Source organism: Prinia subflava, chromosome 7 (genome assembly GCF_021018805.1).
Source record: "Prinia subflava isolate CZ2003 ecotype Zambia chromosome 7, Cam_Psub_1.2, whole genome shotgun sequence".
Taxonomy (NCBI): domain Eukaryota; kingdom Metazoa; phylum Chordata; class Aves; order Passeriformes; family Cisticolidae; genus Prinia; species Prinia subflava.
Window position 1 is genome coordinate 27,715,250 of NC_086253.1, and position 12,812 is coordinate 27,728,061.

At 42.8% G+C, this 12,812-nt stretch overlaps 1 protein-coding gene across 1 annotated transcript; it reads left to right on the top strand.

Annotated features, from left to right (window-relative positions):
• The first annotated feature begins 70 nt into the window (after positions 1 to 70).
• On the top strand, positions 71 to 9,711 carry TMEM165 (transmembrane protein 165). The gene is made up of 6 exons (XM_063401972.1): positions 71 to 294; positions 1,872 to 2,097; positions 4,445 to 4,620; positions 5,216 to 5,398; positions 7,477 to 7,582; positions 8,805 to 9,711. The coding sequence occupies exons 1-6, from the start codon at positions 124 to 126 to the stop codon at positions 8,879 to 8,881; spliced, it is 939 nt and encodes a 312-aa protein (XP_063258042.1). The 5' UTR covers positions 71 to 123; the 3' UTR covers positions 8,882 to 9,711.
• Positions 9,712 to 12,812: the final 3,101 nt, after the last annotated feature.

Genomic DNA, 12,812 nt, shown 5'->3' on the forward strand with positions numbered 1-12,812 from the left:
CGGCGGGGCGGGGCGCGGCGCGCGGCAGGACGGCGCGCGGGCGGGGCGGGGCCGCGACGCGGGCGGTGACGCGGCGCCCTGAGCCAGGGCTGGCGCCGCCCCCCAGCTCCGCGCTCGGCCGCCATGGGGTCCCCGCTGCCGCCGCTGCTGCCGCGGACCGCCGCGCTGCTGCTGGCGGCCGCGCTGCTGCTGGCGGGCCCGGCGCGGCTCCGCGCCGCGCCCGAGGAAGAGCCCGGCAGGAAGAAGGAGCCGCCGCCACCGCCGGCGGCGCAGGGAGCGGAGCCGCGGGCTGAGGTGAGGCGGGGACGGGCCGCGCCGGCTGCCCGCGCTACGCCTTCCGGACACCACCGGGCTCCCAAATTCCCCGCTTTTAGTGGAAAAAAGGAGAGCTGCAGGGCCACCGCATCCTCCCCTTTTGCTGCTAAAAGAGGGACATCTATGTCCGACGTAGGAGAGGAGTCAGTGCTCTCTTTCCCCCGCAGAAGCAGCTGAAAGGAGGTTTTGTTGCTACTCCAAAGCTGCCAGTTTTTTTTTCTCTCAAGCATTAATATCAATTCCTTTGCGTTAAAATTTATTAAACAGTGTTCTCGATGAGGGGACTCTATTTCCACTAAAGACACAGAGGGATGGAAAAATTACTGACATGTGGCTTGGTGTAGCACACCGAGCGCACCAGGTGTGATATACCCAACCCAGCAGACAGAGAATGCTGCGAAAGGTGAAGGAGCTCTGGGCAGCCACAGTGTCACACAGAGCGTGGGAGCCAAACAGCAACACCAGAAAACTTGGAGCACTGCTGAGAGAGGAATGCCGGGAAGCCGTCATGTCAAAACACGATGCGGGCTGGCTGTGCTGTGGATGTGCTGGAACAAGCTTTCTCAGCCATCCCTGGGCAGGGATGCGAACGTCGGTGTAGAGATCTTGGGCCTTGCTTTTGATCACAGATACCTTACTGTGTGTAGAAGTAAACACTTCAGTGAGTGAGTGGGAACTGAAGTGTGCTGGTCTGGTTTCACCACTGTAGAGTCTTAAAGTTTGTTTTCAGCAAACATAGAGCAAGGACAGAGGAAACTGTTGAAAATTGGCACAAAATTTGGCTTGGGCTCAAATGGAAAGATGAGAAATATAGGCTAGGTATTAGGAAGAAATTCTTTCACGTGAGAGGGGTTACACACTGGAACAGGTTGCCCAGAGAAATTGTGGGTGCCCCATCCCTGGAAGTGTTCAAGGCCAGGTTGGATGGAGCTCTCAGCAACCTGGTCTAGTGAAAAATGTTCCTGCCCATTGCAGAGGTCTTAAAACTAGACGATTGCTAAGGTGCCATCCAGCCCAACACATTCTATGAATCTATAAAATTTAAATGCATCTGAGATGCAAAGATCTTGCAAGGGAGGAAAATGATCCTGACTGATTTTGAATGGGCTTCTTTTTTTCCTAATGTATCATAGTCACTCAGTTTTATTTTGAAGCACTCATTAATATTTATATCAGAAAACTGTTCAAGATTAAGGTCATGAAATAGGTAAGGATTTTAAAATTGGCAATATTGGACCTGAGCTGACCACGTTTTGTTGTGATGGTGGTTCTCATGTTTGGTAATAGCATGCATGGTGAAGTGATGTTTCGATAATCAGCAAGACGTGATCCTCTTGCCAAGGTCCCAACTGGCAATTTGAGGTGGGTGGCAGCCAGGAACTAGTTAATAATCATTAATGAGCATGAGAGATGTATCTACTTAAAATGTCACTCTACGCAGGGTGGTATGACAAGAGAAATGCAAGGCTTTGTATTTCTGTGTACTAAGCATTCAAGCCTCATTGACGAGTGTTGAGGATTTGTTTTGTATTTTTCTCTTGCCCCCCTTCTTACAGAAAGGCTCCTCCCTAGTTGCCCCAGTCCACGTTGTCAGTGAAGAGTCAGCTGACAAGACTAACCTGGGCTTTATCCACGCCTTTGTGGCTGCCATTTCGGTCATCATCGTGTCGGAGCTGGGGGACAAGACCTTCTTCATCGCGGCCATCATGGCCATGCGCTACAACCGCCTGACCGTGCTGGCCGGTGCCATGCTTGCCCTGGGACTCATGACCTGTTTGTCAGGTTAGCACTCTGGTTTGCATTTTGTTTGATCTCTTAAGAGGTGACAGGTATGTATTTATCAATAAACCTTAATTGGAATGCAGGTAATACATATATGCAGTTTGCTGTTTTGAGGAGAGTGTGAAGCTTTTCCTACAGAGCATGGAGTTTCAGGTCAAGTATTTAGGCTCTTTCCTCTAATGAAGTCTTTGTGTTCCCTAGGCTTCAACTGGAGTTTAAGGAAGGGGAATGACATGGAGAGCCTAAGCACTTTGATTTCTGGACTTTTTTTTACTCTTTTACTTTATTTTTTTCCCCGCTATTAAATTAGTGTGCGTAAAGGGAGTGTGGGAGTGGCTTCTGTTTTTCCTCCTAAGGCAAGTGATTCTTTAGATGATGACACGTTTTCCTCATCTGACTTGTGTTCCTGCACACGTAGCTGTTTGGATTTGTGCTGGGAGCTGCATAAGTGGAGGATGGAGGCAGCAGGAAGTAAGGTATCAGGTGGCACTTGAGGAACCTGTAGCCACGGGCACTTATGTAACTTTGATTGTAAAATGTAGCAGCCTTCAGGTACATCACAGAGTTTGTCTGTGTGCTCATTTCTAACCATGCCCATTTCAGAAATACTGGAAATAGTGGTGATTGGTTTCTACATGCTGGAGACAGCCAGTTCACTGGCACAGGGTGCTTGGCAAACGTTTCTGTGAATGATTTTTGGGTGTGTTGCTGTGTGGACTGCTGGGATTATTGCAGTTTTAGTTAGAGCAGTTTCCACTTGCATTGTGTGTAATTTCTCTTGCCCATTATGGCTCTCTTTTTCTATTCGAATTCTTTCTTCAAATCTTTCTTAATACTTTCTCATAAAACGCTTCCTTTTCTGCTTTTATCCCCCAGTTTAGAGGTTCCCAATTATTTCTTCCCTTTTCAGAAAGGAACTTGCTTTCTTGTTGGGTTCTTCCTCCCCCACACCATTTCCTTCTATCTCTTGCCCTTGTTTTATACAAGCTGAGTTTGGGAATTCTTGGGGGGTTTGCCCACCTTGATTTTAGGAAGACATGCTCATTTAAACCCATTAGTTCTAAGTAATCTACTTGGGATATTTTTCAAGCTGTGCTGGATAAAATAAGCTGTCTTACAGTTCTGATTATTTCACTGTGCCCATGCTTATATATGTAAGAAATGCTAAGAAAAAGATAGCTTTTTTATCTAGCTTTCTTGCATTGTTTTACTGCCGTATTTTCAGTCTTTTTAAAGAAGTTTAGTTCAACTCTTGGTTTATTTAGCTTTGCAAATAGTACTGCTATTTGTGTATGTGCTGTGTTTAAGAGTAATAAGGCTGATTAATTCTGGTTTCATTCTTAATTCTAGCAGTGGCAATACAGAATTATTTCTAGATCGTGTAGCAATTTCCGAGTGTATTTTTCAACTAAAAAGGTGTGTACAAAAAAGCACACATGGTAATATGCTTCTTTTTAGCTAAGTGCACGTGGAATAAAGTAGCAGAAACGCTTGTGAGTGCATGGTCCAAGTAACTTTGAGTACAGGGTGTGAACTTTTTTATTTTTCCCATTTATATAGGTCTTTTTCTGTCAAAAAAATGCTAACTGGTCTTACTTAAAAACTAAGTACTTTGTTCCGGATACATGCTTCTTATTTAAGAAATAGTTTTGGTTTAGTTTGATCACCCTCAATACCTCTAAAAGATGCACTGTGCAGGTTGATTTTCAGTCTGTAGGTGGGATCTGCCTTTGAAATAAAGAAAGATCAAAGTTGGTCACATTGTGTGTATGTGGGGAATATGAGGGACAAGGGAATAGTAATGTGCACTTGGCAAAGGAAGACAGACAGGGATTCACCCAGCTGGATAATTTGTAGATATGCCTGGTAGATTTACCTTGTTGAAAATATTATTCTAACTTTATCTGATAAATGAAACAATTGGAAAGAGATGCTATCCAGCATGCAAATGGAATTAACTGGGGTGCACTATGACTAATGTAACACGATTACAGATGGTTGTTTCATGATGTGCACGGAGAAAGGCAGGACTTGCATTGTCCTTGATGGGAAAGATAATGTTGTTTGGACTGGCTCTCAGGAACAGCAGCACCTCAACTTTGGCTGGAGTGCACTGTCTGTGTCTTAGTGGACTTCAGTCTCTGGTATGACCAGTAATGGTTGGAGTTTTGAGCATGTTATCTTCCAAAAACATAGAAAATTATACAAAACTTACAAAAGATACAATATTTATTTATCAGTGGGTATTTGGATTGCAGACTTTGCTAGCAAGCATTTCTTAGATGTGGGAACAACAGTTATGATCCTCATGCTTATTTTTTAAATGACACATTTGTTTTCTTTTCAGTTTTGTTTGGCTATGCCACCACAGTTATTCCTCGTGTGTACACATACTATGTGTCAACAGCACTGTTTGCAATCTTTGGCATCCGAATGCTTCGGGAAGGCTTGAAAATGAGTCCAGATGAGGGTCAGGAAGAGCTGGAAGAAGTTCAAGCAGAAATTAAAAAAAAGGATGAGGAAGTAAGTAATAAAGTTGTGTTAGTTACTGCTGGTGGAATAATTACAGCTTGTGAAGCTGCAGAGCAACACTTGTCATGTTTGGAGTGTTCAGCTGTGTCTGTGACTGATAAACTAACACAGCAATTGTGTGGTAGATGGGATGGAAGTGGCCCCTGGAGGCTCTTTCAGCAGGTGATTCCAGTCCTGTGGCAAGCCTGGCTTCTGAGGAGAGAAGGCACCTTCTGCTTAGTGTGGGTGTTTTTAATGCATTACTAGCAGAGAGGACACCAACAGTTTATTCTTGGCTCTACTTTTATTTCTTTTTATGGTCAGACACTTTATTTGTAAGGAATACAAGATGAACAATAATCAGAGGTTAGAGCTGATTGCAATTATATATGTGTGTATATTTCCACACACATACATGTGTGCATATACTTAGCTGGTTTTTTGTAATGGTGACTGTATAAATATGTTGATAATGCAGCAGGGAGTGGCTAATAACATTCTAGAAACTGAATGTCTAGTTTTATTGTTAAGTATTTCATTTGTGTTGTTTAGATTACATTTTTAATTTTATGGTTATTTCATGATTTTTCTCTCTTGACCTCTACAGCTTCAGAGAACTAAACTCTTAAATGGGCCAGGAGATGTGGAATCTGGGCCAGGCACCACTGTACCTCAGAAGAAGTGGCTACACTTTATTTCACCAATCTTTGTTCAAGCTTTTACTTTAACATTTTTAGCAGAATGGGGCGATCGTTCCCAATTAACAACCATAGTCTTGGCTGCCAGAGAGGTGAGTGTTGCAGAACCCCTGCTGCTCTTTTGCCTTCCTTGGGTTGCCCATGGAGAGGTTAGAGACCAAATACTCTTGCAGGAGGTACTGGATTCGCACCTGCTGCCTTGATGTGCCTTACGTGGTTTGTGTCAAGACCTGGTAGTAAATGCACTGAGGCTCTGTGTAGTATTAAAACTACTGTTACATGATTGGGACTGCACTGGCATTTCTGGAAACAGCTGCTTCATGTTGTGCAGCTGAAATCAGTTGGGTTTTGTTACAGTGTTGAGAGATGTTACAGAAGAGATGTTTCTTTGCTCTTTGTGGTCATTCATTTTTAACTGGGTAACTTTAAAAGATACTTCCATTTCAACAAGCTTTAAACTGTTAGGAAAATACCTCCTCAGATACCTCTTATTAAAATATGAGTTAATATGATACAGTGTATAGAAGGACATTAAACTGCTGGGCACTAAGTGATGCTGTAAATTAAATTATATTCATTGTGATGGTTAGTGTGTATATAACTGTATTATTAAGGGAAGATGAAGGCTTATAGTCAAGCTTTTAATAAACATAAGTAACTTGCCTGTGCTCTTTCATGCATTGAGATAATTTACGTTTTTTTCCCTAGGACTCTTGCTTCTTTCAGGTGCACTTTCAGACATCCCCTAGGGATAAATAAGGGCTGTGTAATGAAGGAGAGTGTAACCTGCAGGGACCTCCTGTCTCTGTTACAGTGTAGGGAAGATGTTTAGAGCTAACAGCAGGAGAGGATAATCTCATTGTTCTTGGAAAAAAAGGAAGCACTACAGCCTCTGCCCAATTTGCTAGGCAAGTTGCTTAAGCCCTTCTTTTTTCAGGGGATTGTTGACTTCTGGTTTGCATTTCCTAAGTGTCCCCTTAGGAAGTGTCTGCCAGACTCCTTAGTCTGGTTTGTGATGTGCTGACTGTTGTAGTTAAAGCCTGGGGGCTGTACCTGTAGAATATGGAATGTTCGTAAGAGCGCTACCAAACAAGAAATGAACTGAAGGTTATCTTGACACTGGCTCTCAAAATCAGTGAGTAATTGTGATGGAATGGGGGGATGAGATCCACGTTCTGCCAGTGAGGGCTGGCTGTAGGGATATCCAGGGACTCTAGGTCCTGATCTTGGGGGCCTGTTTGTTCTGCTGGCCCAGCCCTGCTTCTTCCTGCACTTCTTGGTGCTTTCCAACCTGTCAACTGCTTGGTGCTTGCCACCTTTTCTTACTGGCTCGTGGTTTTGGTTCTTTTGAGCCAGTGGGTGTTGTTTTCAAACCACAGAATTTCTTTAACAGTTTTACTGTTTGCCTCTTTGAGATTCCTCAGGTGATGGCAGCAGCTTTTTTTTTTTTTTCCTCTTGGAACTAAAAGTGTCACATAGAGATGAGCAGAGGACATATGCTGTCCTTAACTGTGTAATTTCTAAGGAGATCTGAGAAACCTCTTTATGTAGTACAGTTGTTCACACATGAAGGGGCTGCTTGTTACTCAGTGATGTGAAAAGCTGTTGTTGACAGTAAATTATAAAATAATTTATTATTCTCTGAACTTCAAGTCTTTATGCTTCCCTTTTCGGTTGATGGAGTGGAGCAGAGTGTAGAGCACAAGTGGGTGAAGCAGGGCAAAGAACTTGAAATGTTGTAGCTGCTGAAAGCTTTCATTTGCAGTTCAAGGATTTATTTCTCTCTGTATAGATAGGTTGATGTTCCTCCAGCTGATACATATTGTGTTTCTCAAGAGCTGCCACCTTCCCTCTAGAGGTTGCTTATTGGTTTAACTACAGCAGAGCGATTTCTGGATCTATAATAAACAACCTAAAGATGCTGCTTGGCTGAAACGTGCTATATGCTCCTATCTCAGGCTGGATTTAAGTCTGTCTCACCAGCTGATGTTCACTATTACCAGTCTTTAAGACAGTGCTGAACAGCAGAGCAAGGAATCACTAGACTGTATCCTCCATGCCTGGCAATCTGCAACCAGGGAATCAAAGCACTGCTCCGAGGTTGTTGTAGGACTGGTGGGTTTTCAGCAGTGCCAATTTATCCCTTTGTGCTTTTCTTTTTCCCCCTTAGGACCCCTATGGTGTGGCAGTAGGAGGAACAGTGGGACATTGCCTATGCACTGGTTTAGCAGTTATTGGAGGCAGAATGATAGCACAAAAAATTTCTGTTAGGACTGGTAAGTAAAGACTCACTCCAACCAAAAAAACGTAACGCTGGTAATGTTTGTGGTGTAAAGAGCTGCATGCTTGGGAACTTCTGGAAAACGCATGAAAACTGGTGGTTTGTTTTGGATTATTTGGGGATTTTTTTTGAGTCTGTTTTACCTCCCACCTCGTTTTGCTTCACTATTAGCTACTCCTTTTAGGAGACCAGAGAAAGGAAATACACTATTTTAAATGGTCAGTATTTTTTGTTTGACAGTGGGTAATAGAAATTCTGTTGCAATTCTGAGTCTAGACCATCAGGTGAGCAAGAAAACTGCATCCTAATGATTTACATCAGGCATTTAAAAGCCATAAAAGCTACTCTGTGTGGCATAAGTGTTTTTTCATCAGACCTGCTAACTGCCACAGGCAGGACCAGTAAGGCTACATTGGGTTGTTTATTTTTTCCTTAAATTAGGTTGCAGCTTTCTTCCACTGTCAGTCCAATGATGTGGTGAGATTTCTTGCTCCCAAGAATAATCCTGTGAAGCTGTTTCTTATATATGTTCATTCAGAATATTGGTTTTGTAGTTGCAGAGGTGGTAAAAAACCAACTTCACTGCTAGAAGTGAAACATGCACTCCGTTGTGTTTGTCTGCCAAGGAAATTGGTGACAAAATGCTAATTAACAATGGTTTCATATGCTCCAAGCACAGTGTGGATCTGGAGCCACAGGAATAGCCTTAGATTAAACCAAAGATCCTTCTAGCATGTTAGTTTATTTAGAGAGTTGGGGAACATATACAGTGCTGCTTTCCCAGAATTCTGTCCCAGCCTCTAGCAGACTGTGGCCATTGCAAGCAGTTCATGTTTTTAATACTTTTTTTTCAATACAGTTGCCTAAAAGGTGCAAAAAATGCTGATTATATGTCAGTCCCAATTGATGGCTTGCTCTGGCGTGAGAATATTCTATCCTGTTTTGTGCCATACAGCCAAATACTCAACAGCAGGTGTTAACCTAGTTTTATACTGGCTCAAGTAATGAGTAAAACAAAGCTTCCTTCTGTGGGCCAGGATATATTCTTGGAGATGCAGTTAGACAGTGGGTTGGCAAATGGACATCCCAATACTTAGCATGAATTTTTAAGTAAGGTTATTTGGGAATCAGACATTTAAAAAAATGAAGTCTGTAATGTGTCATGGAGATAATTACTTTTTGATATCTAATTTCTTCTTGTTTTGTTTTCTTTTCAGTGACAATCATAGGAGGCATTGTCTTCTTAGCATTTGCATTTTCTGCACTATTTATAAGTCCAGACTCTGGTTTTTAAAATTTTTCATTGCTGTAAAAGAACAAGGATTGGAAGCATCAAGCAGTTGTCCTTGTGCATTTTTGTATATAATGTACAGAATTCTAGTTAAACAAGTGCTGAAGATGAGACACTGAACTTTTTATAACGGATGATTCATGGGAGTGATGCATTTATGGACAGCTTCTGCAGTGGAGATCTGCTTATTGTCTGGTTTGTCTGTGCTGTGGTGCCTGCTCCCATGGTGGGATTTGAGTGGTTTTCTCACTTTCTGGACCTGGCTTGGCTGAGTTTAAGGATCTACTCTGAAGTATTGAGAATTCCTCTTTTCTTCCTCCGATACACACAACCACTTTTCCTGTTTATTCAAGAGCTGATTCTTGAGGCCTCTTGAAGCAGACTGTGTTCAGGAGAAAACTGCCGGCTCCCACCTCCAAAGGTGGTGGTTCCATGGTGCACCTGAGGCTGGATAATCTAAGCAACAAGAAACCTGGGAGCAGTTCCTATACCATCCAGTGGCTGAGCCAACCAACAGAGAATGTTATAAACTTAATTTAGAGGGAAAACTTCTTAATCAGGGATTTTTATCAGGAAATTGATGTGGGGTGATTAACAACCTACTGTGTTCAATATGCAATCTGGCTGGAGCTAGTATTATTTGACTTTTTTTCTTTTTTTTCTTTTTTTTTTAATATTAAGGTATACAGAAAGTAATGAAGTGGTCCAGCTTAACCATGTTCTCTTCCCAGGACTGAGCAGTAATGGAATTCTTAGGTTTAGATGCATTCCTGATTTTTCTTTTTAGGAATAGAAATGTAATCTGGAGGAGTATTAATAAAACAGTGTCTCCATTTGTGTTATTTTCAGTTTTTGATGGCTGCCACAATTTCTGCCACAAAGGTTTACCTAGTAATTATGTACTTCAGGTGAGGAAAGTTTACTATATTTATTTTGGTTATTGATAAATGCCAGTGTTTTAAAGCCTTTGAAAATGTTGAGCACTGAAGATACATAGGTTGCAGAAATACATGTTTATGTCTCTTCTCCAATGGTGATTTAGATTCTGAGCCTGTATAACCCACTAAGATCTTCAGCAGTCTTGGAAGATAGAAGACATGGTTTCAAATACTATGTATCTGCCTTTTTTTGAAGCTGAAGTACTATGGAGCGTTACAGATTTGACCATTGCATTTGTAGATCAGAAACAGTGCAGCTCCTCATCCTTCTCTTAGGTTTCTCTTTCCAGAAAACCTTAAAGCCACATTTCTAAAACTCTTAAGGCCATAGCAGTGCAATGCCAGGCACAAACAGTGGTATGAAAACAGGCTGCCATTTCAGGCTGCAGGTCTACGTGTTCATGTCTGGGCCCAAAGGAACTGTATGGTTTGGTGGTTTGGAGGATTTTTGTGTTGTTTTAAGGGGTTTTGTTTGGTTTTTGGGGGGGTGTTGTTGTTGTTGTTTTGTTTTTGTTTTCTTTTGAAACAAACTTTATAGCTAAAACCTATAGCCTGTTCTTTCCCACAGTCTGAGGACCCACTCTGTCAATGACAAGTTTCAGCTCCTGTAGGGAGTGCATTTCTCAGCAGAGGTCGTGTTAAAACAGGGCAGGAACAGGGATTTGCAGGGAAGAGCCACAACTTCGGACAATTCGTGGGACAACTGTTTCTTTCAATCAGAAGTGGTGCTGCTGCTGGACATTCATACAGATCCATCCAGGCAGGGTAACTGTGGTGCCACCTAACTCTGCTTTTTAGGATCAGAAATGTAATATAGAAAAGACACAGACATTTTTTTCTCAAAATCCAAAAAGCCAACCCGGTTCACCATGGGTTGAAGCTTCCCAAAGTTTGTGGGTGCTGCTTAATGCTATTTTTGATATGAAAATTTAGGATCATTGGATCAGCAGAAGAATGAAGCTCTTCCAGAGGTTTGTAGAGGTGAGTGTTATATCACATCAATATTTTACTATTACACAGATGCCAAGTACTGCTTTTGCCCAGTCAAAGCAATGTATTTGGCTGCTTTCAAAGACCAGCTGGCAGGTTAGTTTGAATAGAGTAGCTTTCTGATGGGTTTTTTTTTGTTTTGGTTTTTATTTCTTAAAGCACAAACATTGACTTGTTGGAAGTCTAGCATGAGATTAGATGGCTTGTGAAATTTTAGTAAAAACTTTGAGGTGCTTTAGTAGTTGCTGCTAGTTACAGTGATTTAACATTGTCGAGTGCCTGTTGGAATTTTTCAGTTTAAAGAATCAAGTTGGGATGTAAGGAAAGACTGCTGAAGGTGATAGCGGGATCCAGTGACATATTCTTAGTGCTGTGTCTGCTGTGCAGTTTCCAGCAGACTTGGCCTTGTCCCTCCACAGTGTCTCAAGGACTTGCACCCTGGCTAGCTCTCACCTGTTGGCTGATTTGGCAGCCGGATTTTAGCAGTTTTTATCAGACTTGTAGCACACTGCCAGTGGAGAGGGGCGTGCTGCTGTTCTGTCAAAGTACCTGGAAACTTGAGATACAGGCAATATGGAGTTGTATGGGCATTTATATACAAGGGAAGCAGCTGAAGCCGTGATTGCCACAATCCTGTGCGCTTTCTTGTTCTTTTCTAGCTGCAGAATGAAATGCAGTGAGTGAGAGCTCAGCTGTTAAAGGGAAGGCTCTGCAAACCCTTGTGTCTGCAACATGGGAAACAGGCCACTGTTCACCACAGGTTTCCATCCATCCTGCAGCTCTCCCTGCTGGGGTGAGATGCGGCTGATTTCAGCTGCTGCCAAAGGAACCTCGAAAGCAGCATCTAAAGCAGGAATTTACAACTCTGACTGCACATTGCACACAGCAGAGGTTTGTAAGTGCACACTGCCAGCAGTTCCTCACTTCCAGGCAGTAGAAGTAAAATGGGGATGATGGTCAGTTCTACTGGGATGGAAAATTTGGAGATGTTTACAATGAGAAAAGCCTGTGGTATTTTCAAAGGTGCCTTGTTCCCAATCCTTAGGTAAAGCCTGTCTCATTAGTCTGTATATGGCAAAGTGCAAGTAGCCAAGACTAAGGTAAAGTAATCTTCCATCCTGCCAGGATAAAGTTTTTCAGAGGAAACCTGTTGAACCAAAGTACAGGACCAGATCACCAGCAAGCCTGCTCTCCCTAGGGTAATGGCAGCAGGTGTGCGTGTGCTGGGCTTGCTGTTTTGAGATCTGTGAGTCAGACACCAAGTGGGAAAACTGGGAAGTGAGTTGGAAGTGAGAGAGGGGCAGTGTTCCCTGACCCCACTGCAAGAGGCAGCTGCTGCCGTACAGGCTGTCCTTCACCTCAGCTGCTCCTCCAGCTCAGGCTGGCTCTGGAACACTGCCAGCCAGATTCACATGAGCAGTTTTGTTTCTAGGAAGAGTGGGTAGTTCAGTGTACTTCCATGTTTGTCCCAGATGCTGTGTATTTAAAAACCATAATCAGATCTTGAATTGAGAGGATCAGACTGTTTCATCCTAATATAATCCAAGTTATCCTTAATTTCCAGAGCCATGGAAATAATGATGCAATGGCACTTTGCTGTACTGACGTGGCATTTTTCCAGAGATGACCTTTTATGGCCCCTGAAGTCAGCACCCTTGGCAAGTTACAGCTACAGGCTTCTGCTGGTGGAGATGCAGGGTTCCTTTCCACAGCATTTCCCTTTGATGTGGGCATGTACAATAGCTGTGCCTTTCTTTGGGATTACTTCCATTGCCTTCCCAAAGGGCCTGACAGTGATGGAGACAGTGCTACAAAGAATGCCAGTAAGGCACTTGCCATTGTACGTTACCCTCGAACAGCTGAAATCTGGAATTCGTATCACTAATGCCTGAGAGTCAGAAGTGCAACTAACCTTTGGATTGCTAACCTTTACAAGTACTTAACAGCTTCATTCTCATATAAACATGAGGTTTGTTTGAAGCTTGCATGACAGCAAAATGCCATTT